Source organism: Antennarius striatus, chromosome 12 (assembly GCF_040054535.1).
Source record: "Antennarius striatus isolate MH-2024 chromosome 12, ASM4005453v1, whole genome shotgun sequence".
NCBI lineage: Eukaryota > Metazoa > Chordata > Actinopteri > Lophiiformes > Antennariidae > Antennarius > Antennarius striatus.
The window spans coordinates 6,905,872-6,932,500 of NC_090787.1; the positions used below are offsets into that span (position 1 = coordinate 6,905,872).

Genomic DNA, 26,629 nt, shown 5'->3' on the forward strand with positions numbered 1-26,629 from the left:
AATGAACAAAAAAAAGTTATTGAACCGCCAGTACCCACACAAATCATTTTATTTGACCCACCGGTCAACCAAAAATACCTTTATCTGAAACACCGTTCAATAAAAATAAAAAAAGTCATTGATCCGCCAGTCAACCAAAAAAAAAATTTTCTTGACCCGCGGGTCAACAAAAAAATTTTTTTGATGACCCGCCAATAACCAAAGAAATTTTTATTTGAGCTGCCGGTCAACCAAAAATACATTTAATTGACCTGCCGGTCAATAGAAATACAATAAATTATTGCTCCGTGGGTCAATGAACAAAATAAAGTTATTGACCCGCCGGTACCCACACAAATCATTTTATTTGACCCACCGGTCAACCAAAAATACCTTTATTTGAACCACCGGTCAATAAAAATAAAAAAAGTCATTGATCCGCCAGTCAACCAAAAACACCTTTATTTGAACCACCGGTCAATAAAAATAAAAAAAGTTATTGACCCGCCAGTACCCACACAAATCATTTTATTTGACCCACCGGTCAACAAAAAATACCTTTATTTGAACCACCGTTCAATAAAAATAAAAAAAGTCATTGATCCGCCAGTCAACCAAAAAAAATTTTTTCTTGACCCGCGGGTCAACAAAAATAAAATTTTTGATGACCCGCCAATAACCAAAGAAATACTTTTATTTGAGCTGCCGGTCAACCAAAAATACATTTAATTGACCTGCCGGTCAATAGAAATACAATAAATTATTGCTCCGCGGGTCAATGAACAAAAAAAAGTTATTGACCCGCCAGTACCCACACAAATAATTTTATGTGACCCACCGGTCAACCAAAAATACCTTTATTTGAACCACCGGTAAATAAAAATAAAAAAGTCATTGATCCGCCAGTCAACCAAAAAAAAATTTTTCTTGACCCGCGGGTCAAGGAAAAAAAAATGACCCACCGGTCAACCAAAAATACCTTTATTTGAACCACCGGTCAATAAAAATAAAAAAAGTCATTGACCCGCCAAGAACCATTTTTATTGATCCGCAGGTCAACAAAAAAAACAAATTTTAATAACCCGCCGATAACCACAAAATGTTTTTAATTTGACCCGCCGCTCAACCAAAAATACATTTTATTGACCCGCTGGTCAATAGAAATACAATAAATTATTGATCAAGAAACAAAAAAAAATTTATTGGCCCGCCGGTACCCACACAATTCATTTTTTTTGATGCGCCGGTCAACCAAAAATACCTTTATTTGAACCACCGGTCAATAAAAATAAAAAGTTATTGATCCGCCAGTCAACGAAAAAAAATTTTCTTGACGCGCGGGGCAACAAAAAATTTTATGACCCGCCAATAAACAAAGAAATAATTTCATTTGAGCTGCCGCTCAACCAAAAATACCTTTATTTGAACCGGCGGTCAACAAAAACAAAATCAATTTTTGATCCGCCAGTTATCGAAAAAAATTTTTTTATTGATCAACAAAAAAAACAAATTTTAATAACCCGCCGATAACCACAAAAATTGTTTAATTTGACCCGCCGCTTAACCAAAACTACATTTTATTGACCTGCTGGTCAATTTGAACCTTTAACAGTATGTGAACATCTTTCCGTTCTAGTCTCTGCTGCTCTGATTTTTGAATGACTCAATATTTCTGGTTCTCAATATTTCATCAGCGGCTGTCATTTGTCCTGCCCCTTTACATGTGGAAGTCATTGAAGCTTTATCAGACGTGTCTCAGAGAGGGAGTTTCAGTGATAAGCAAGGTGCATGAGCTCACACAGACATGGATCTTGATGGCAAATTTCCAGTTAGAATAAAGAACAAACACTGGACTGAAACAGAATATTCTTAATTGATGAAAACATGAAAAGCTCTGCTTACTTTTTGTTTTATCAAATGATATCAGACAACTAATGTTTGTCCCAAGATAATATTTGATGCTGCTAGTAATAGACACTTGCCATTTTTATTTAATTTGGATTCCGAATTCATTAGAGCAGAGATATTATATGTTAGGATGAAATATCACACACACAAAAAAAATTTAACAAACTGTATTTCCTGTATGTTTGTGTGCGTCGACATTCTCTTGCAAACACTCTCAATCTTAATTTTTTCCTTTCCCAATCCAGCATATGTTTTCTTTTCAGACACAAGAGAAATTCCGGGGTGATTTTGTGCATTTCATTTGTGTTGTGCCTTCCAAGCAGCCACAGGAAAAAGCTGATCTATATTCAGAGTTGGGGACCGACTGAACACCAGCAAGAATGATTTTCAGGTTGCCTTATGGGCCTTTTCAGAGCAGGCTATAAGAGCTGGTCTGTGGACTAATGGGATGTTACACATTTAATCAGGAGCACTGCCAGCAGCCATTTAATATTATAGCAAGGGATGGCAGTCTGGTGCTAGGAGGGTAAAAAGAATGAGGAGAGCAGATGGGAGAAGGTAACGAAGGGTACGAGAAAGGAATAAAGTAATGAAACACTGACTGTGTTTTAAAAAGAGATTGAGAAAGTTGAGTGGGATGGAAGAAGTGGTGGTGCAGACAGATCATAGAATTTAGAAATTTGCAGCACAAACAACACAGCAGGAAAAAAGAAAGAAAGAAAGGACTGAGACCTTTGCAGCTGCTTCCCAATCCCATCTTTATTTCTTTACTTCAGTTTCCTGTTTGACTCTCATTTATTCCTTCTCTGCAGTAGCTCTAATTACTGAGATTTAACCCAGATGCATAAAGTACAAGCCAAACACAATTATAAATAACCCATCACTTTATAAAGATCTATCTATGGCAAAATGTTTTGTTGCAGAGGAGGAGTGGAGTCAGTGTTTAAAAAAGCATCACCTGCTGAGAGAAACTGGGGAGAATTCAAATGTATTTATTTGACTTGTCCAGTTATACAGAGATGCTGCAGGCTGAACTGTGGTCACAGTGGTGGTAGATGTTAAAGGTACGCTATGGAATAATGCCTTATTGGTGAGACAGAGGATGTGTGTAAACATGAGAGGCCACTGGTTAAAAACTCTTCATCTCATGCTTTTCAAACTGTGATTACATGTTGAAATATAGTTTATGGTTATTACAGAATCTTTGACTGACTTCTGTTGCTTCAGTTCTCTCATTTGTTAGACGTGGGGAAATAAAACACAACTAGGACTAAAACAAATGATGAATCAACAAAGGCAGAGAGCACACAGTAGAGATGTTTGCATTCAGCTGTATGGTGGTATCTGCAGGCCATTCATCAAATCTGGGATAAACACAGACATCCCAATATCCCTCTTTCTCTACCCTCCCTCTCTTGCTCCAATTCTACATCCTGCTGCCCTTTTATTCTCCAAATCCCTCCACCCCACCCACTTTTCCTCCTTTCTTCCACTCCACCCAAAACGTCCTCTACCGTTGACACTTGCTGTCCTACGCTTCCTTCCCTCTCTCCTGCCACCTTACCCATACACCCAGCCCCACTCTGTCAGTCTCAGGGTTGAAAACACAATCATTTATTCATTTGTTTCCCTTTGCTTTTCTGTGTCATCTATTTTTACTGTTAAATACCACGTTGCCAGAAGGAGAGAAGTGCTATCCAGTGATTTCCTCACTGTTGTTTCTCCGCTTTCACACAATCTTCCTCTCTGCGTGTTCATTTCATGTCATCTCTGTTTCTATTTTTACGTGTCCAGATGTGTGTCAATTTTAGTGATTACCAGCTGATTCTAGTAATCAGATAAGACTTAATCTCTTCGTCCAAATGTTTATTATGTGTCATTCCCTTTTGGTGGAACCAGCAGTCTTGACACCACGTTGCTCATTTCCTAAAATGTAACTGCACATGTGCATCTGTGAGCCTTATCTAAGGACAGATCCTCACCACAGCCACTTTTCATGCATTGTCTGTTAACCCGGTGTTTACCGTGCCTACTGTGTAATTTTCTATGGTAAAAAATGATGATTGTACTCAGAAGACAGATTATTGGCTCTCCAACACATAACTCACAATATGTAATGAGACAATACCATAGTTCTCACCTTGAAAATATAAATTACATCGCATATCTGTGGATTTGAAATTGATTATTGGTGTACAAGATGTCTATTACAAATCGATTGCTGAAGTCAGCTGACCTAAAAACCTGCTGCTCCGAACCTGACTGGAATCTTTATTTTCTCCACACTGGTGACAATCAGGATTGATTATAATACAACACGTGCACGTGTTTAATGGGAACCCTTCTCATTCCAGATTTTTTTCATTCTTCGAGGGGCTACAACAAGAGACAATGTATAAAACTGGTCTCATTCTTTGCCTTATCTTAGAATATAATGCTGTCTTTTACAGCCCATGGATTGACATTATGCCCTCAGACAGTATTTGCTATTTGCTAGCAATTATATAATGAATGGAATTTGTAAAGATTCCTGGAGCATCACTATGTTGTATGTTACTGCTGCACTACACACAGACTGTCTCTACTCTCGGTGACTTGATTATAGACAGACAGATGGTTAAAGTTCTGCATGCCTGTCTGTCTCACAAATTAGATTTGACTTACAATGCAGGAAGACACCAGAGAACACCAGACTGGTTTTTCATTATATTTCCGTGAGACTGGATGTTAATCTGAAGCTATCACAACTCTTATTCTGGATCTCTCACATTATTTTCTGGGGCAGCTGACTCCAGCTGTAAAAGCCACAACTTGACTTCATCCTTACTTGTTGTACCCACCATGAACTGCATGGGTTTCTGAACAAGTAACACACTGTCATAACAAACTGATCTCCTCTTCCAACCCCTCTGTAGCTGCGAGGTCGTTAGTCTCCTCACTTTTTCGCATTGTTCATCTCACCTCCCATCCTCCTTACACAAGGATACAGATTTAGATGTGCCATCCTCACATGCAGCAAATGACGTAGGCTGACAACGTCAACACATTTCCCAAAGCAGGACAAGCAGAAGTAACAAAAACATTTAGATATATCAATGCTGAGCTTAAGAGTTTAACCCAACTAGGGACTTGCAAACTAAAATTGTTGGCAATAGGCTCTCCTTTCATAGATTCGATTAATGTACGACAGGCTTGACTTAATTCTTGATCTGTGTGTAGCAGAACACTGAGGGTGCATGTGTGTTTGTACCCTGTCCTAGCCCTTGTTTCATAGCTCTGCATATGATATGTTTATTAGCCTGGGGATAATGTCAGAGTTATAAATCAAAGTTTTAATATTTCCCAGAACACCCATTATTCTTTCACTCTATTAGTCTTTGCTGTACCTCTGCATTCATTAATGGATCATGGCACAGCGCGGGTTGGTAAATTAGGTAGATTTTTGTTGGGTTTTTTTCAGCTTCTGATACAACATGAAATACATGTGATTAACTTCCACTTCTGGCAAACATACAACATAAAGCTTTATGAGATCTACCTGCCATTCACTTTACCTACCTATATAAATGTATGTATAAATGTATAAATAGCACTGGTATCTACTACTGCACTACTATAAATAGTAGTACAGTAGGTTCTCATGAGCGAGATTAAAGCCAGAAGTTTCTCTTCATAAACGCCTGATTAATGCTCATCCTGGGAATTACGTTGGCTTGCATTGCTAGGTGTGTGTGTGTGTGTGTGCGTGCGTGCGTGCGTGCATGCGTGCGTGCGTGCGTGTGTGTGTGTGTCTGCGTTTGCTTACACCTGTGCTCCGCTTTAAACCTTACACGTCCACATGATACCATGTGTTCATACATGGGTTGTTGCACAGCTTCAATCATCATATCTGAAAGGGTAAATTATGAATGCTAAAACAGACACATGCTTATATGCTTATGCTATAGCATACTGCTGGAGCTAATGTAGCGATGATGATGGATGCACATTTCTCTGCTCACTGTGCTGAAATATTGCACCGACAAATAAAACAAAACAAAAAGTCTAGACATCCATAACTTTTGTGACTCAAAACTTTTGCATATCATTTTAGAGTCACCTTTTGCCAGCTATCAAGAAAATCCCATCTATCTCTCTCAGCCTCTCTGCCGAGCAGTGCTTCATGCTGAACGGGTTTTGGCTTCACACTACATTAACTATCCTACAATGTAATATATGACAGGTGGTGAGATGCTACAACCACTGCTGAGTGGCTTTGGCATGTTAATGGGGCAAAATGACAAACTCAAAACTGTTGCTGCGTAGAGGAGAGAAAACATTCAACAATAAAAAATAAAAAAACCCCAGTGATGACTTAAGTATCGTAAAAATCAGGTCTACGTTTCCATCCCCACTTTTCAAATTTTATTGTGTGATAACTATAAATGGTATCTAGGTGTTGTGTTTCAAACCTTCATCAGGTTACATTTAGCAACATACAGAGTTGCTTGCTGCAGCTTTACATACATATGTATGATATCCCACCCTGCTGCAGTACAAGAAACTATTGATTCTCTTCTGAAGAGAAGCCCAGCCAGACGGGAATCAATTCAAACTCCAGTTTAAGAACCATGTATCATCAATCACTTCTAATGCAAGTTTTAGTTTAAACTGACAAATAAAGATAGAAGACAAATAGAAATGTGTTTTAAGGGGATGAACTCGAGCAGAAACATCTCTCGCACAAGCTTCAACTTAATGCTGATGTAGTCAGGAGACTGTGCAGGCATTTTTATCATAATCTATGGAGTGTTTCTATCTTTGCGTATGTCTGGCTGTCAAAACGGCACACATGCAGCGTGACTACAGGATGGCCTCACATCATGTTTTATCAGTCAGGAGCTCTTCGCTGTTTCTACCCCTCAAAGACGAGCCGGCAAACTGAAGTAGTGCAACATGTCAAGGTGTGAATATGGAAAGAGAAAGTGTGTGTGTGTGTGTGTGTGTGTGTGTGTGTGTGTGTGTGTGTGTGTGTGTGTGTGTGTGTGTGTGTGCATGTGTTTGTGTGTTTCCAGGATATTCTTGTTAGTCACACAGTTGTAGTCTCGCGACTTAATCTTTCACATCTCGTCTAAACAGCTCTGTGCCGCTCAGCTGCTCAGACACTGAAAGTGAAATGATAACAAGAGCACTTCCTGCTGAAGACAGGGAAGTGCGATGGACCAGAGAGCTAATGAGCTGAAAGATAAACCCGGAGGGGAGCTATAGATGTCACTGGTACTGCTCGATAAGTTGATCACTACTTGTGGCGTTCTTTCTTTCTTCCCACTTGTTTTGCATATTGTCATGGCTTATATTGTCAGGTAAAAAAGTCTTTTTCAATGCAGCCATTATCAAAGTCATTCAAGTGCATTCTGAGGAAACGAGCATGTGGACCAAATTTTTATCCACTTTTTAAATATCAAGACCCATGTGAGGTGCTAGTTTCATCTTGTTTGGCGTTCCCATCGTTTCTGGTCTCCTTGATCTTTATCTTGAGACCTCACCTTGTGTTTTCCCTGCTTTAGGGGAACAGCCTTATGAATGTCATTAAATATTAATTGCAGCTAAATTAATTTCACTGAACCACATGAGTCAAACAGTTCTATAAGTAACATGATTTGTAAGGTGGTGCTTTGACTGTTCACTGCTGCTGTGACGGTTAAATGAAATCGTTCAACTACGTGAATAGCACTGACCACACCCCACAGGGTTAATAAAATGGGACAAGACCAGCCACCTTCAGAACTGAAGCAGCCTCTTGGATGAGAGGCGAAACATTTTCAAGAAACTCTCTTAAAATCCAGTGGATTGATTTAAACATCTTTGGATAACCATGACCTGGATAACTGAGAACCTACACAGACACAGAGTTACATTATTTTATTTTAGTTAATGCTGATGGCTGTGGTATCAGTGCTGTTGCCGGGGGTTGGTTTCCATTAGTGGATCATGCTCTGGATAGCTGGTTTCCACATGAAATTGCGTTTGCATCACCATGAAAGCAACACACACCTCTTGCCCTCCTCTTATAACCTCCTTGTTAGCTTTCAAAGACTGTATGTTGGCTGTTTAAGAATGGCAGGAATGGCTGGAGTTGAATTAGCCTTTGTCCTCTGGTGGATTCTTTGACTTTTAAAAAAGCATTCCTTTATTTCCGAATTAGTCCAACATTTATAAAGAATTGAAACTCCCCAAGCAGCTAACATCCAGCTACTCCGTAATTAATGGTAAACTGATGTTTGCAAGGAGTCCATTACGCTGGCTCAGGCTTCCTTGTTCAATTTGTTACCTGGGAATAGATTGTGTACTGGTGAGGTGGCCTCAGGGAAAACGGGCTGAGAAAGTCCATTTTTCCTCTTAGTGCGTGACTTACTTTTATTGAACCCCATACTGACAGGCTGATGACATGTATATAGGAAGAGGAAGGCTATAAGTCAGAGATGAAAGCAAGCAAGAAAAAGAAGAATGTGTGAGAAATGTAATATACAGGGTTGTGACTCTATCATTCCCACCTCTTCCTTTATCATTTAGGATAGACAGGAGGGGCAATAATGGAAACCAATGTCAGTGTGTCCCTGTCCCTCTCTGCACCTTTTTGAAGTTTTATTAGCTCAGAGAAAAAGAACATTGTAGGAGTGGAAACAGGATTAGGGTGAAGAAGGCCGACGCATTGGACTCTAGTGGACAAAGTAAGAATGGAGATGAGTGACAGCAGACAAATAGAATTAGAAATAAAGGAGTGGTACAGAGACAAAGGCTAACCAAGATCATTTATATTATCATCTATAGAGGCTGAACTGAGGATGCTACCTGGTTGCTACCATCATTTACATATTATTAAAGTGGTGGATTAACAGTTTCACTGATGTCCATTGCTTTGCATCATTGAATTACTGAACCAGATTTGATTTTAAGGTGAGATATCTGAAGGTGAAGGCGTAGATCAGACATTCGCTTTTGGATTCCAACATGCGTTTTAAACACCATCTGCTTTACAAGAGTTAGGAGTAAAGAAACAGCTGCTGCCTGATATTTGACTGAATCAGTTTGACCTGCAGTTTTAGTAGCATGATCTCTATTCATGTCTGTATTCACTAAACCGAAATGATCTTGAAATTGACATAAGCACAGTTTCTAGAGAAGACATCTTTTTCAGTTCGGTCAAAGTGCATGCTGGGTATTCACTAACACAAGATTTTTTTTTGTCTTGGATGTTCTTGGATGATTTCCGCTGCATCCTCTCCTGAGCTTGATGAACATCCTTTAAAACATACAAACCCTCCATAGTGTTCAGTGCACTCAAAGCATCGTCTAGTGTCAACAAGTTGTCCTTAATGAGAAACAGAAAATTAACATTTATATTACGATTAATTAACCATGAGTGTGATCGGTTGTCTTCACATGCGCGCGCGCACACACACACACACACACACACACACACACACACACACACACACACACACACACACTTGAGACAGAGGGCTAATTAACTATCAATTTTCAGCCAACCTCTCTAGGACAGCTGATACTCAAAGTCTCCTATGCCTGTGAGTGCATCTGTGTGTGTGGAATAGTTTAGTCACCCCTAATACTGATCCAGCAATCATATAGTTGATCCTAACCAATAGAAACAGTTGCCGGTTATTCTTCTCACCCCATTCATTTTTAAGCCGGATGAAAGAGTGTATTGGGCTCTGGAAACTTGGCTTCAGCCATTCTTCATGAATGGTTGGTAGCTTTCTCTGAATGACATTATTTAAATGGAGCTAGAAAAATCACTGCTCCATAAATCTCTCAAAGTAAGAGCGTTTTTAGGCAAAGTAACAGATCAGTTGTTTCAATAAACAATGAGCAGGAGTTAAAGAGATGTGAAGTCAGGATTGAGAGGGGACTTGGGTCAGAATGGGTTCATTTTGTTTGAAGCACACATTATGAGGGTGAGTTGTGGGACAAATATGTCATCCACAGGATCAGTTAACATTCTTGACAGATACTAGGACAGTAGCAGCTTCTACTATAATGATAGTCTCTTATTTCTTCAGTCCAACAAATCACACAGTGCCTTCAGCTGAGCCTGCCAGTGTCTGCTGTGCTCATCCCAGCGTGATGAATGAAATGAATGGCTTTTGCGAATGTTGTAAATGATACCAAGGCAACTGTATATCACATGGGTCTTTAATGTGAAGAGAATACATATCATGATAAAACGTGATGTATTGTACATAGGCCTTTTATCTGCTCGCATGTAAGGTACCATGTATGCATAAGAATCCCATAATCATCGTGTCATCATTTGGTGTGAGTGAAGGTGACTGTCACACCGTGTCTCATTTTCACTTTTTCTGTGTTGATATCTTTGTGTGCTGAACACAAGTAGACACTGAGGTTAGAGAATCAGCATCTCATCAAGGTCAGAGAGAGAGAGAGAGAGAGAGAGAGAGAGAGAGAGAGAGAGAGAGAGAGAGAGAGAGAGAGAGAGAGAACTGTTTACTGCTGGCCTATTTCCTTTGGTCTGATACCAAAGTTAAAGTTGCAGTCGTTTGCTGGGATATTTTGTATAGTATGAAATGATTGGCCAGGCAGTGTCTCAAGGTGTAGTATCATATCAACCAAAGTACAAATGGGAAAATGTATGTGTGTTCCATATGTTGGAGTAGAAAACATTTAATACCTTATGTTTTTTTTAATTTTTATTAAACAACATAAATGAAGAGAAAAAAAAGCTTCAACTGGTGAGTTTTCTCCTCCAGTTCTCATGTTAGCTTGAAACTTCACGTTTCTCATCCAAGTTGATCTGAAAAGTTGAACTTGACGTTTAATTTTCATCTGAAACAACAGGAAGTTACAAAACAATTACAACTCAAAGCTCAATTATTAACGCATTTTTGATTTGTTACCATCAGAGTCCTCAATCGTGGCAGGAATTCCTTTGTTTCACACACAAATGAAGTTGTTACAAAGAGACAGCAATGCCTATCTCTATTTGGATGTTCGGCCAACGCTGCACTGATATTCAGCCGAACTGTGTCAGAGTTCACTTGGAAGAAGACTCAAGACTCCCTCATCTGCTGAGGGAGTCTTGGTCTGTTGGTTTGGTGCACAACGACTTTCTGGTGGCAGCGTGCATCCTTCCCAAACAGAGCAATCATACTAGAGTTGATTTTAATTGACTTAAATGTTTCAAATGTGACCAAACTCTCAGTGTGAGCCTGAGTATTGGACCCTTTTTACAATTCTCGTTGTTGCTCCACATTCTGTACAAAAAGGGTTGAACACATAATGGAGGGGCATTGTCTCTTGCCCGTTAAACTGGTAGCAGGGGTAGTAAAAGAGTAAAATGAATGCCTGATTGTGAATCACAGGACTAGATGCATGCTGTTGCACACACTTCTATATTGTAGCGTTTCTTTGCTTCTTGTGAGTTCCAGCTACACAGACATCAGACATCAGTGGACATCGTGTCCACTTTTCCTTGCAGCAAGTTGAGAAGGAAATTTCATTTTAATGGCATTGTTACAAATAAAATACAGCAACACAACCCATAAAATCCACAGGGATTTAATTAGGTGTTGTTTATGTCATATTATGATGACAAGTCCTACTTCATATTTAGTAAGCAGTGAAACAAAGGAATGCTAAGGAGGATTTTAGCTGCTTTTGTCGAGGTTATTTAGACAGAATGGTATTTTATCTGGAAAAGTTTTCTTTTACTCAACACAAAAATTGCACATCAAATAAACCACAGTCGTGTTTTTATTAGATAATCATTCAATCTATCCATCAAGCTCTGATAGAAACAAATGCCTGCTTTCAACAATACTCCGGCACTAGCTGAGCGTCACCTCCGTGGAAACCTTTACCTGAATGTGTTTGTCTTCCGCTGATGAGTCGAATTCTAGTACCGTCATTCTACTTCTAGTACCGTCATTCTACTTCTAGTACCGTCATTCTACTTCTAGTACCGTCATTCTACTTCTAGTACCGTCATTCTACTTCTAGTACCGTCATTCTACTTCTAGTACCGTCATTCTACTTCTAGTACCGTCATTCTACTTCTAGTACCGTCATTCTACTAAAAAAATTTCCAGAATGAATATTTAAATTTCCACACAAGATACCAGAATCACTCACTGATGGTACATCCTGTCCCCTTCGACTGCTACTGTCTTGCTACAAATCAATACTGCTGGACTGTAAGGAGAGAACTGAAGGAGTGAAGAAGCGAGTGAGCACAGAAAGGAGGTATTTTAACAAGATGGAGTTTTTAGGGCTGTCAATCAAAGAAAGAGTTGGAGGGACGGGAGGAAGCAGGAGATAAACTAAGGGGCAAAAGTGAATGGGATGACATTGATAGGGAGTGGTAAGTAAGATACTGGATGGGGCACAATGTATGACTTACTGTGGTGAAGCAGGATGAAGGACACAATAGGGGGAGAAAGTATGAGAGAGAAAGGATTACAAAAACCAGAAGGTAGAAAAGAGGTAGGGGGGGACTGGAAGCGGGAGGCTTCACAGCAGGATTTCTGCAGGGTGAGCCCAGTGTGCGCTGCAGAGCTGGACGGTAGGTCCTGAATTATTAAACGTAATATTTTGCAGATGAGGAAATGGCCCCAGCCTCTTCGGAAGTATCTGCTGAGGGGGCAAAGACCTTATATGCCTGTGGGGAGTATAGCAAGCAAGCTTTTAAGAGAGTTTACTTGTGTCATGCAGGTGCTGTGTACATTGAGCGCTGTATAGCTTGTGCTTTTTGCATAATGGTCTTTGTTTTTTATATATTTGAGGATTAAAGGCAGCGTGAGTCCATTTAGAGCCAGTAATGACGGAGGAAGCAGGACCCTGAGGGCCTTTATTATAAGTCTCCGCCCCAATGGACAGCAACCAGCAATTTACTACACACACACACTTGGTAATGGGTTTGTACACACACGAAATGCAAACACCATTTTCATTTTATACCTCTCATCCGATTGGTTCACTTAGATATCATGATGAAACTGCCTTAAAGTGAAGCGCTGTGTCTCAAACAAGATTCAGGACCCACGTTGAGGTGACTGAGGTGGAGCTAAGAGCAGTTTAATGACATAATAATGGGAAAAAAATGAAATGGGCGAAGGCTCACAGAATGATAAGGCTGTAAAAGATGAAACCTCATACCGATGGAAAGAAAGGGCAGGTTTGGGCTCAGCTATTACAAATATGTGTCTCACCCACTCAATTAAAAATGACCCTTATCGGATCAGGATTCGGTTTTATTCTTTAACAAACAGCATCTGAATTTCTTTCTCAATTAATCTTATTGATGACTACTCCACATTTCTAACCCCTGGCCGAGCTATCATCCAAGTTGCCCACCCGTTGTCGCCCATTATTTCAACCAGCTATAAAATAGCTGGCTAGAAATTGAAACTGAGAGCGGTCCAAATGGCAATTACTGTAAATCAGATCAGGAGTGGACAGACATCCACAATCCAGTGTCAGTCAAAAAATATAAGACAAAATCATTTAAAAAGAGAACAGAATAAATTGCAGCTCTTGACTGCCAATACATGAAATATATCACAGCACACCACAGCAAACCTGGAGAAAATGATTAAGAATCCTCCATGTAAAGAAGTGAGAAAATGGGAAAAATAGAAAATGGAAGCAGGTGTGTTGATCAAGTGTGTGTTGATCAAGTGTTCATTGTGATATTTTCTCTCATGCTAAAAGAAGATTTCACAATTTCTAGGTAGGACATGTCATTTTAAAGGTCTTTTATCTGGATTTCAGACACTGTTGTTCTGTCTTGCTTCTCCTGCTTTTCTGCCTCCATTTCCTCCTTTACTCATGTCTCTGTCCTTGTCCTCTCCTCTCCCTGCAAACCATTCACTTCTCATCATTACATAACAGTGATGTGTGGTGAGGTTCATGACTGGTGAGGCACTGACTTCATCACAATCATATGAAGATGTTTACAAATATACAAACCTACACTGTAGCTTATTCACCAGTTAATAAGCGACAGTGAGTGGGTTATTTGTAAAGTCTTATAGCAGAATTATTTACACGTAGAAACTGTAACACACAAATAAGCACATTTGATTAAAAAACGCATGTTTTTACCTACATGTTTTTTTATGTTATATTTACTTATAAATGAAGTCTATGCATCGCGTCTTCTGAACAAAAGCAGTGAAAATTTTTTTTGAGTTGAGATATGTCATCCTCCATTTTTATAGTAAGGCAAGGCGAGCGGAAAACAAATGAATGGCTGCGCTTGACCCGCTGACTATAGATTGTATTTTGCTGCCGGGGAAGAAGAATCCACGGCTGAATCCCTGGGAGCACCAGCGCCCCCCACCATGAGACGCGAGAACTACGTGCCTCACTTCGTGCCTTTTCCCAGCTGCTCAACTCAAGAAAGACGCTACACACATACAGTTGTTGACAAAAAACATTGCACATTACATAAATTAGCTAAATAATGGAAATTTAGTTCACAGAGCAAACGTGTTTGAACATTTTAATAGCGACGTACAGAGAAATAGCATTACGGTCTCACTGTATAGCATGCCAGCACAGCTATTCGAGCCATTGCTCGCATCTCTTCACAGTTTATCAGCCGTAAATGTGAAAATACTGCATTTAGAGCAAAATTAATGTAACATTAGTGACGTTAAATGGAAAATAACTATATAATACACATCACTGGATAAATATAACCATTTAATTTATTTTTTCCATTTTCCTTTTTTTTCTTTTATGATGGCAGGTGAGACCGTGCCTCACTTGCCTTCCTTGACCGCACGTCATTGTTACACGATGGTGAACACACATCAACCACACGACAGAGAGAGTGATAATGCTTTAAAAGCACGAAACTCAGCTCAACTCCCCGTCTCAGGTCTTCGGTGATCTTAGCTTCACAGATGAGTTACTTGAATGCCCAGACATCACTGGTTACTAACAGGCTTCTGTTTTTCTTTTCTTTTTCAGTCTTCCTGACACCCTAATAATGTTTCTAGTGGTCTCTCATCTTCTCTGTCTCACTCTATCTCTTTCTTCACTATCCTCCCCATTATCAATCTCTCAAGGTGTTATTCTCCTCCTTGTGATGCAATCGACTTCCATATCCCTGACTTGAGCTCTCGGCTTTGAGAAATATGGAAGAGGACATAATTGTATTTTCAAGTGCAGCCCCAAGTGATTTGAATAATTTGATGTGTTACACACCCGCGACCTACGTTAGCGGATTAAGCGGGTTGGAAGATGAATGAATGGAAGATGATGTGTTACACATATTACAACTAGGACAAAACAATTGTCAAGTTTTTTGAAATGTTATGCGAGCTTCGATTTAAGACACCACTCTGATCCAAAATCTTTCTCAGTACAACATCTCCTCTATTTCCTCGATTTACTGCCACCTTAATTTTTTTTTTTTTCATAAAATTCCTCTTTTTGCCCAATTTGAAATATTCTCTTCTCAGTTAGAGCAGTGGTGGGAGATGTGAAGACTTTGTTCTGCATTCAAAGCCACGCTCGTATATACTGTATTTAAAAAATAGCAACTTTAAGTAAAAGTTCTCAGTGGTCCCGCTCAGCTTTTTTGCTATGTTCACACGATGTGTGTATTGCTTGCTATTGTCTTTCACTATTAACTTATTGCAATTTTCTTTATATTTTAATGTTTTTGTTTTTTTGTTGATCTGGTATTGAACTGACGACTCGTCCAGGGTGTACCTCTTCTCTCACGCGTAGTAAGCTGGAACAGGCTATAGCGTATCACTATTTAGATAAGTGCCTGAAGATGAGATGATTACAATCACGTTGCCTTCAAGAAGACAAATGAATGGAATTAATAAATAGATCATTTGCTGTTATACTTTAATACAGTTTTTTCAGATTTTAAATTATTAGTCCACTTTACTGTGAAAATGTGCTAATCTTTTTTCTGAGAGTATCTTTCTTAAAGTCATTTTGCTTAAAGCTAGGTTAAACCCATGACAGTTTATGGCTCAATGCTTATCAGGCAGCAAGTTTAAGCTCTGAACTCTGCCCTCATGGAATGTAGTCACACATAGAGGCTTTTAGATCCTGGAGCTAATTATAACCCCCCCCCCACACACACACACACACACACATACGTCATATCATACTATCACAGTGAAGACAACTCATTCAAGGTTCCACTCTGTGCCGTCACGCCGTGACATGCAATCACTAGTTGACTTCAACAAAGACGTAATTAATGTCATACATTTTAGGATACATCTTTACTCATGTGTTATCAAAGCAGTCGTCTCTGTTTAGTCAAGCTCATGTGTCATTTGTCTTCTCATCACGAGAGTTGTGAAAGCTGTGCCACTTAATGTGAGACTTATTATAAAGGCCAACGCTAGATTAAATACATGTTTGGTAAATATCACTTTGAAAAACCGTTTCGCTTGTATCACATGCATCGCAGATCAGACCACGTTTCTGACATCAAATGACATCAAGCGCTGACTTCACACCAGTGTGGTGACTTTAGATTGTGGTAGTGATAATTATTTGATCTGATACAACAGGAAGCATGTCAAGCATCCACACACAGTGAGAAGTCTGCAACCATCTGATAACCCTGTTTAGAATTTTTAATTAATGATTTTAAAAAAGAAGTCACACTCACTTTGGCTCAGTTTCTGCCTTCCCAGATGGATTTGAGTTCTGGTAGAGCTCCAGATACTCAGCTCACCCACTGCATGTGAGACTTAAAGAGGACATGTCAGGAAGAAAAAGAGGAAGACTATGGATGACCATGTCCAAGATAGAGAGTGAGTGTGTGTGGGTAGTCTTCTCAACCTGACTGGTACCATCTGCTGGTATCAAAGGTCTGACAGGACTGCTCTCTCGCACTACCCCATTTATTTCCTGCAGCTCTTCACTTTTATTGTCACTAAAATGAAGCTGTGTTGTCTGGCGTTAGCGTTAGCAATTCTGTGATAAGTGTAAGAAGAAGTGAAAAGTTATTTCTGACGTTTGTTAGTGGCTCGGGAAATGAACTGTCACAAATGTCTGCCACTCTAGAAGGGTGAATGTCAACCAGCATAAATAATAGACAAAGGTAGGAGTCAAAGACGTGACAAGAGATACAGGGATAAGGAGTAAATAAAAGAAAGTGCCAAAGGAAATTAGGATCTTAGAGTAAAGAGAAGCCAGAAGAAGGACGCAGGGAGAAAGATGAATAGAAGATATGGGCTGAGTATTTCAAACCAGCTTCCAGCATGGCCTCAAATCTCTTGTTACCATGGTGATCGAACTGCCGATATGCTGTCCCTCGAGCCCTCATCCTGAGTGCAGCAAAAGGACAGGGCCGAACAGAACAGGTGGGCCAAACAAGAACTGCATGACAATGAACGTTCAGAACCCGTCTTGATTTCAGGAAACCTGAATGAACACTTCAAACACACTAAAAGACAAAAAGCTGCACTAATTCACATCTATGGATGTCATTGAACATCAAATGAAGTTTTACCGAGCTCTGCAGCTCCTTTGTGAAATCATTCAGGCTGTTTCTTTCCAGCCTGCAACTTTGCTGTTTCATTTCATCACTCTCATTAATCTTCTTTGCCCCGTGTCCTACAGCATATAGACAAGATGAGCCACGAATTGCCCCGATTGAAATAAAACCTCCCCGCTCAGTTCTGACTGCTTTCTGCTTGTCTCCACAGCGGTGTCCTTCATGAGATCCAGTGCTTCAGCTTTTGGATTCGCTGTGAGTCCCTCCTTCTGTTTCTCTATTTGCATTGATCAACTAGATGTCTGTGATTTATTAACAACTCCTGTTACCGTGGCATTGATCCCCTTGTCTCCAGGGTAACGTGGCAGAGAATGATTGGGCAACAAACCAAAGTGAATGCCAAAATTCTTCATGTTACTTTTTTCAGCATAACCACAGGTTTTCACCTACTTAAATGTTATTATCTGGTGGAGGTGATTGAGAGTGTAATTAGCCTTAGAATTAAAAAGTAATAAAGGTGAAGTGAAAAGTAGAACATCCACACCTTAGGCCAGTGAAAATGTGATTAGCATAATACAATTAAAATCTTCTGAGTCATAATGTCCAGTGCTATCTGTTCTTTAAATTAGCAAGAGCTAGACTGGCTTTTACTGAAGACAACAGTAAGTTAATACAAGTCAGCCAAAGGGGTTAGATTACATCCGCTGATTATACGATTTATTTCATCATGATGACATTTAGACATTTACTTGTACATGATGTTACCTGAATATGAAATGTTAATGACAAAAATTAGGAGAGATGTCTTTGTTTTAAGATACTGAGAAATGCTTAAAACCACATTGATGACAATGATGCTCATCATAAATTATCTTTAAATGTTTAACATAAAGTATAAATTGTGTATAAACCATAGCTGAATAAGCACCTAGAAGATTGGGGGACTCTTTATTCTCCTGTGCACAAGTAAATCTGTTCAGTAACATGCGGTGACCTGTTTAAGTTGCGGTATGATTTAATTACGGCATAGGGTTTTAAACTGAATCGATCGTTGCTGTCTAAAGCTGGTATTTTTAGCTCAAATTAGATCATGCTGTATGCAAAACACACATGCTATCTCCTAGTGTGGCTCATACATGTTCTTTCTTTTCCACACGACTGTAAAAAGTTGGATGTAATAAAATGTACACAACGGTTGTAACGTCTCTTGCTTGGTGTGTCTTCCTGCGGTAGTTTGAGGCCACGCTGGACGTCCTGTCATCCATCATTGTCCTCTGGCGCTACAGCAATGCAGCAGCTGTGCACTCTGCACACAGAGAGTATATGTGAGTATAAAAAACACCATTTTGAATTTCATTCACGTTGGATTATTGGTGAATTGATGTGGTGTGATTGAATTTGAGTTACTTTTCTGAAACTATGTTACCTTAAGAGCACTCCATTCATTTCATTTCCTTTTCATTCATTTAGATCCATCTTCTCTATTTATATGATTAGTGATGTGTTGGTCCAGAAGGGGCCGATGGAACAGATGCAAACATCAGTCCAAAGTATGAAAAGATATGATTGTTGGGTGGAGATCTAGAATAACTTCCACGTTATGCTTATTCTCAAACCATCCATGCTCAGTGATAGCGTAACGGCATGTAATTTATCTCAATCGATGATGGTGCCACTCATCCCTGCCTACAGATGCTTCTTGCAAAATAAGCAAACAAAAGTTCTCATATCAGTGGAAGTTAAAAAGTGTAATATTAATGAGAGAAATGATGCAGACAATTTTGATTACAGTATATTAACGCCCGGAGTGAATGATAAGGTCATTTTGATTAGATCTCCATGAGGACGTTCTTCATGAACCCTTTTCAGCTTAATCATTTTAGCATTTAGAGTCACGCTATCGCTCATGCTTTGAAGTGTGTCTGGGGAAAGAAGAGCTTCCTAAAAATATGTAGACTTTTAAAGTTGCCCTTTGTCAGTGAAATGTGGCTGCGTAGGTATAATTATGATTAAAGGAACAACCACCACTTCACTGCACCTGACATGAAGCCTGTCTCTGTTCTGCAGTGAGATAGATGGAATATAGATGTGATAATTCAAGCCCAGCAGATGTGTCAGAGGAATTGAGACTGTAAATCAAGCAATGGGGAGCTATTAAATAACCATATTGTTTCAAATTGCCTCCTGAGCAAGGGATTGTGTATACGCAAGTATAATATATCACCACCTCCCAAAAACATTCACCTCATTATGCCAGGTATTTTGTGAGTAAACAACAACCTTGAGCACTCCAGAGGAAGTCAGAAAATTGTTTGCTCAACACAACAGTACACAGCACCTCGAATACACTGCAGTCTTCTGACACCTGGTAAACACAACCAGATGATTTCCCAATAAATCCGTCATTGTGGTTATTTTCATGCACCATCGCTTTAATCACCCAGTTACATCAAGCACCGACCAACTGTGTGTGAAGTCCTATCATTAGCATGCAAGATTAAATTGGTGTCATTGAAGGGGTGTGATGGATTTGTCCTCTTACTGATAAAGCTGTTACAGATGCCCTGTATTTCATTTCCAGTGTCTCAGGATGCCTTGGATGTAATTTAAGATAAAGAACAGGGATGGGGGGGGGGGGTTTGTCTATTTTTTGAAACCCTTTATGAGTGTACAAGACATTCAAAGCCATCACCAGTGTAATTCGTTACAGTTAATTTGATAATCCATTTGCAGGATAGAATAAATTGACTGTTCTCATGTCTTATTGTTTGGGTTATCGCTCCGGTTACTCTCTGAACAAACTTCTTATGTCGTATTTAGCTAAAGGATCACAGCTTCCTAACATTATGCCTCCTGTTTGTGTGTGTGTTTTTTTAGAGCATGTGTTGTCCTTGGGATTTTGTTTGTTCTCTCCTCCTTGTGCATCCTTGGCAAGGCCCTCCATAATCTGGCTACCAAGACCCCACCAGAAGTGGTAAGAGAACCAGAATTTCTTGATTAGCCATAACACAAACGAAACATTTTGTGTTACATTAGACTCATTGGTTTATAAAGCACAACAGTATGTAACACTCACATATTCACACATGACACGCATTCATGCACACACAGACACGAGCACACCATTCATTGCTGTGTTGAGGTGTCTTTTTATAGCCCTCCGCTGTGGCTCCTCTGACGTCAGAGATTTTGTGTCCTCCCCCTCCCCATCTTTATTTGATATTTTATTTAATGCATCATGTTCATGGTTTTATGGTGCGTCTGTTGTGTTTTTATCTATTGACTGCGCAGCACTTTGGAAACCTTGTGTTTACTTAAATTGTGCTATATGAATAAAGTGGATTAGATTGCATTGGATCCCCTCACCCCCCCACCACCACCACCCACCACCTGACTTTTGTGCCTTTTTCTGCTCAGTGCAAACATTAACAGACTCTCATTTCAGCCAAACACATCAGAAATGCCCCTCACCACCACTCACACCTTGCATTGGAGATGTTCCAGCCAGGAATAGGGCCTAAAAATAGCTTTTCTGTTGCTGTCTATTGAGTTTTGAGCCCTCCTGTTTGGTTTGTAAATGATTTAACCGCCACCATCCATCTGTTTAACAAATCCATGACAGAGAGAAAGACATATTTTTAAAAGGCTTAATCTTGAACAGTAGTGCTTCATAATCTCCAAATATCTTCTATAATAAACCGTCGATATTTTTGTGAGAGAAAAGAAATGCTACTGCTGTGATCTGGTTCTTTTTATGTGGTTGTATCCATGTTTTTGCCATGTTGCAGTCTGTCTAAACTGTCATCATTACTGCACTCATGATTTTAACTACTGAAGTAAAATGAAAATGATTTAAAGTAGGCCAATGCATTCCATTTTCTGTGCTGTGTGTCAATGTACACACAGGCACAGATGTGCTTATAAAACATTGTTTGACACTATTGGACAAATTCTAAAATTACGTTTAAAGTTAAAGCAAAATCTGCTCATGTATTGTTTATTCTAATGCTAACATTCAATGTCTGGACAGTGTTGCACCTAATTGTTCAGTATCTAAAAAAATTAATTCAAATAACAACATATTTGCACAGCTACATGTTGTATGTGGATTTCCATAAATGACCTCATGAAGAAGCAGAGAAATCACGGGATCATGGAAGTATCGCTAACATGTGAAACAAAAATGATCCAGCCTTTCATCTGGTGGGACAACCTCATGAGATTAGTTACCACTCTATGGGTAACCCACCTGCCAGAGGTGAAAGATATGTGAGGATGACAGAAATGTATACCGAATACCAAGATGAGTCAGTTTGAGCCAAGACTCCCTGGTGGGAATGCTGCCGTGGACTATGCATTGTTCACTGCAATAAAGCGGGAGTACCCTATGATATTGTCCTTATCATTGGTCATCTTGGGACGAATCCCTTTGCACAGGGAATATATACATGAATGGAGCGATGATTTTTATATACTATAGCACTGGTGGCACAAATGTTACTGATAAGCTGGCTAGTAATCAATATACCAACACTTTCCTTTTGACTTTTGTCCTTACACATGTATGAATAGACAGACTGTACAATTAGCAATGTCATACAGTATATCACCCATTATAAAGCCTTTTTTTGTTGTCACTAAATGTTTATGAGGCAGGATTCACAAAGCCCAGAAGTGTTTGAAGTTTACTTATTTACTTAAATGGTAGGGAAGAAGCTTCACCTCATTTAGTGTCTTATCAAGTTGATAAATTTAGAGTAGCACCTCATATGGGTTCGCTGTCATGTGTCGTGGGTTTATCTGAACATGCCTTCTGGCATTTGAATGTGCTATTACAGGAAAATAAATTGTATTTAAAGGAACGGATGTAATGAAAGTATCTGTACTCCTGTATGTGCAGGATCTTCATATACATTTTCAGAGTTCAGTTAATTGTTATTAAAGAAAATAACTCACTAAAACTCGATAAATCCAATGGGTTAAAGCATCAAAATGAAGCTGATTGAGAAGCAGATTGGAGAGACTGGCTACACCTGCAGACTGTTTGATGGTCCGTTGCCATTAAGTCAAAAGAAACTGTGGGTGTCTGTTCTCAAAGGACCATCTTGACACCAGCAAGAGCCTGTTACCGCCTTTCTGCCACTTCTTTCCTTCACCATCTCACTCTCTTCTTTGTACCTATAATCTTAGCTCCAAGACTCCCTGTCTTACTTTATAATGATTCATTTTTAGTTTTAAATGTAATGTTATGCTTGAAACACGGGCACCTCTCTACGTAAGTAAGCATCTTTGGCCTCTATTCAGCACTGTGAAAGAACTGCATATTGATTGATTGATTCAGCACAGTTTTTACAGAGTTGTCCTGGCCTAAAAACCACTTCCAACCGATTATCAGTTTGTGTGAGAGAGAGTAGTCTCAGACATGTGGCTCTATCTTTATATGTGAGATACAGTCGCTGGTGTGCTTGGGTTGAAATGTAGATGAAGGATTTTTACGTCTGTTCATTTCATGCCTGTCGTCTTTGACGAGTTTATATATCTCTCTCTCTCCTTTCTGTCCACTCTTTTTCATCATTCATAAATGATGTCTCCTTGTCTGACCTTCCCTGCCAGCTCACCTGGTCTTTCAGTCCTTATTACCATATTTGTATTATTGTTTCAGACTTTTATTTTAGTTATTCATTTCATCCTTTTCTCTGTATCCATTGAAATGACAGCAGCCAGACACCATTCATCATACTGTGCTGCTTAGTTTAGCTTTATTTGAAGGAAAGCTCCTGTGAGTGACTGAAGGAGCCAGACAGAAATTCTGAAATGAAAAATAAAATGGATTGTTTACAAAGAGAGATAGAATCTCCAGTTTAACCACAATGTCTTTCACTGTGTGTTCTGATCTCCTCAATTTTGTTTGTTCCTATGATGTATTTCTCTGTTCACACGAAGATAAGGAGGAATGTTGTGATGTGATATTACATGAAATCAGATTTTGTCTTCAAGAGTTGAATTGTGAAATCATATTTAACAGCCGTGCGGTGAAGAAAATCTGGAATGCTGATTTGCATCATATCCTGGGCTGCTTGTCTCATGGCAGGCGATCTGACACAGAGAGAGGAAATTTACTTTCCCTGCTTGTGTACTGGGTGTATTTGTTAGGATTAGGGTTAATTAGTACAGAGACATCTGTACTAATTATCAATAACAATAATTCTCAAAAAAATTACCAAAATAGGGAAAGCATACTGTAAAAAGGTGCTGAACATTGAATTCTCTTCGGCTGCATTACTTTTTGTGCTCTGATAATGTCCACTGTACACAATATCTCTGTAGGGTGGAAAAAAGCTCCTATGAATGTCACATTTGCTTCGAAATTAGCCACTAGTATTGAAAAAAGGTGTCTGGTGAAAAATTGGATGAAAATCTTTCCCTCAAATGTGTCTTATTGTCAGGTGGCTCCTTTCTTTTTCCCTTCTTGTCTCTTTTTGCAGCTGTTGGACCAATTAAATCCAATAGTGAGACGCTCCGGGGTCAAGTGTTATTTTTTTGGTGACTCTTTTTGATACTTGAAAATGCCAAACCCTTAAATCACTTAGCATGAGCATCAGAATGACCTTGGGTTGATGCACTAATATTCTATATATGTATTATTTATAGCTTCGAGAGTTATTCTGTCTGGCAGATGAGGTTGGTCCTTTTCAGAGGTTCTTTTTTCCGGACGCCTTTTGTTGCTTTCTTTTTCTTTTCCTCTTTGTCATCAACAAACGTGGCTCAGCATACAGTCTCACGTAAATAATTCACTTCTCTGTCTTTGTTTAGGACGACTTCCTCTTCAGTGTATCTATAGTGAGCGGGATCTTGTGTGCTCTGCTGGCTGTGGCCAAGTTCATGCTGGGAAGAGTGCTGACTAGCCGGGCGCTTATCACTGATGGTAGGGTGAAAATACACAAATGCTGAAACACAGTTAAATACAAGTGGATGAATAGCATTAAAGGCAGTCTTTACGAATGATTTGTCAAACTGTGAGTAGATTAAATATAAAGTGAACACTCTCCACATTAGTCATTACTTTAGACTTTTGGTGACAATACAGTATTTTCCGCACCATAGGGCGCACTGGATTATTAGGCGCACTGGATTATAAAACACATCTGAGAACTCATCTTCAATGAATGGTCTATTTTAAAACTTTTTTCATTCATAAGGCACATTGGATTATAAGAAATTAAGAAAATTAAAGGTTTTTAAGTGCGCCTTATACTTCGGATAATACTGTTATGAATTTCCATGTCTCCTGCTGATGACTGTCTCAACCAGAACAGCAACAGTACACACTTATAATCACCGTATGTGTCTGATACGGGAGAGAATATGAAGCCTTTACTCAAGACTTTAACATGGTGTTATCACCATTTAAAAATATGACAAACTTAAAGTAAACTGAATCTAATCTAATCATTCTGAATCTGAGTCTAAAAAACAAAGCATCAATCTGTGGTCTGTGGTTGCTTCAATGACCTGACCATTCTCATATAACTGAAAGAACTACGAGGTTGCAGCCTACCAACTGTTCATGGACACGCGCACGTGTGATAAAAAGCACACCACACGTGCGCACACGCTGCATGCTGCTGTCCTCAGGTCTCAAAACAGTCGTAGCATCTATCCAATAAACCTGAGGTTAGCGTTCTCAGAGCACGGTGTTATTTCCCACAGGACTACACACTTATGCAGGCCAGACAGTAACCTACTGTGCTGGCTTTCACACAAGGAGAAATGTAATTATATAAAAGCAGCCCAGCTCAGATTCAGTACATACTGTACATTTACTGCTTTGCAGTCTACTACATTTATTTTTAATGCTTTACAACTCCCTGTGCCACACTTAAAAGTTATTTTTGGAAATTAGCTCATTTACTTTACTTTCAAGATTCCATTCACATATTTATGTAGGAAAAATAATTAATATTGCTAGCAGCAGACTAGAAAATCATAGAAATCACTCCCCACATATGGCTGGCTTTTTGCTCGTACATATTGCCCCATGCAATTTTTGCCATAGTGGATCAACTACATTAAATTTAGCTGTAGAGCTGTTGGTATTCAAATAGCCAAATAGCCATGCTAGCTTTTTCTTTGTGTGTGTGTGTGTGTCTGTGTGTGTGTGTGTGTGTGTGTGTGTGTGTGTGTGTGTGTGTGTGTGTGCGTGTGTGTGCGTGCGTGCGTGCGTGTGTGTGCTATTGACTAATGATATGATTATTACTGTGCAAATATGACAGTGGAATCCACATTCTTACTTTTCGACAGCATTTACATAAATTCTGTCATGGCTCATTATCAAGATTCAGGATTAGTTAAACACATGTAAGTGGAGTCAACTGAAAAAAAGAAACATTCAGTACAGAAACAAACATGTTATTTCTTTTATGGTTTTGTTTCTCCAGGGTTTAACTCGCTGGTCGGTGCTGTTTTGGGATTTTCCATTCTTTTCAGTGCAGAAATCTTCAAGCACCATCCTGAAGTCTGGTTTTTGGATGCCACTATCGGAGTCGTCATTGGATTGATCATTTGGGCATATGGCGTCAAGTAAGAGCAACCCACAGCAGTTTCCAGTTTATTCCTGTTGAATTTGTTGACAAGACATATTTGACATGTTTCCACAGACTCCTGAAGGACATGGTACCCAGAGTGAGACAGACGAGGAACTATGAACGTTTTGAGTGAGATATGTGTGTATGTGTGTGTTGATGATACACTAACGTTCATACACATATGCACACACACACACACACACACATACAACAACACACCTAGCTGCCTCCTGTCCTCTGCGCTTTTCTGTCTGTTACGTATTTTTCCTTCGATATACAAAGTTACACATGGACTCTACATTCCCCATTCACGCACACACAGATAGACGGTACACACATGTTGAATAGTCCGCACACAATGCATTGATAATCAGAAGACGCACATGAATTCACACAAACGCAGCAACTTAGAGGTAATTGAAGAAAAACGACACGATTGACGATCCTTCAGGACAGAAAACATACCAGTCGACTTCATTTTATGTCCATGTTTAAATTTTATGTTAAAATATTTACAACCAGAAAGAGAGAAAGCCAAACAACTGACATTCCTGTAAGCCAACAGCAGCTCTGGATTTGTCTGACCTGGACGTGCAGAAATTGATGTTTGGATGTCATGACAGTTCACACGGCAAGAGACTTTCTGGGTTGATCT

At 39.4% G+C, this 26,629-nt stretch overlaps 1 protein-coding gene across 1 annotated transcript in view; it reads left to right on the forward strand.

Annotated features, from left to right (window-relative positions):
* LOC137605450 (transmembrane protein 163a-like) overlaps positions 1 to 26,629 on the forward strand; it is a 57,360-nt gene that overhangs the window by 27,467 nt on the left and 3,264 nt on the right. Inside the window, exons 3-8 of the mRNA XM_068330152.1 lie at positions 17,601 to 17,644; positions 18,623 to 18,714; positions 20,267 to 20,363; positions 24,203 to 24,314; positions 25,828 to 25,969; positions 26,047 to 26,629. The exon at positions 26,047 to 26,629 is cut by the window's right edge and continues 3,264 nt beyond it. Coding sequence (XP_068186253.1) covers positions 17,601 to 17,644; positions 18,623 to 18,714; positions 20,267 to 20,363; positions 24,203 to 24,314; positions 25,828 to 25,969; positions 26,047 to 26,107 — 548 coding nt within the window. The 3' untranslated portion in view covers positions 26,108 to 26,629. The remainder of the gene's footprint in view (positions 1 to 17,600; positions 17,645 to 18,622; positions 18,715 to 20,266; positions 20,364 to 24,202; positions 24,315 to 25,827; positions 25,970 to 26,046) is intronic.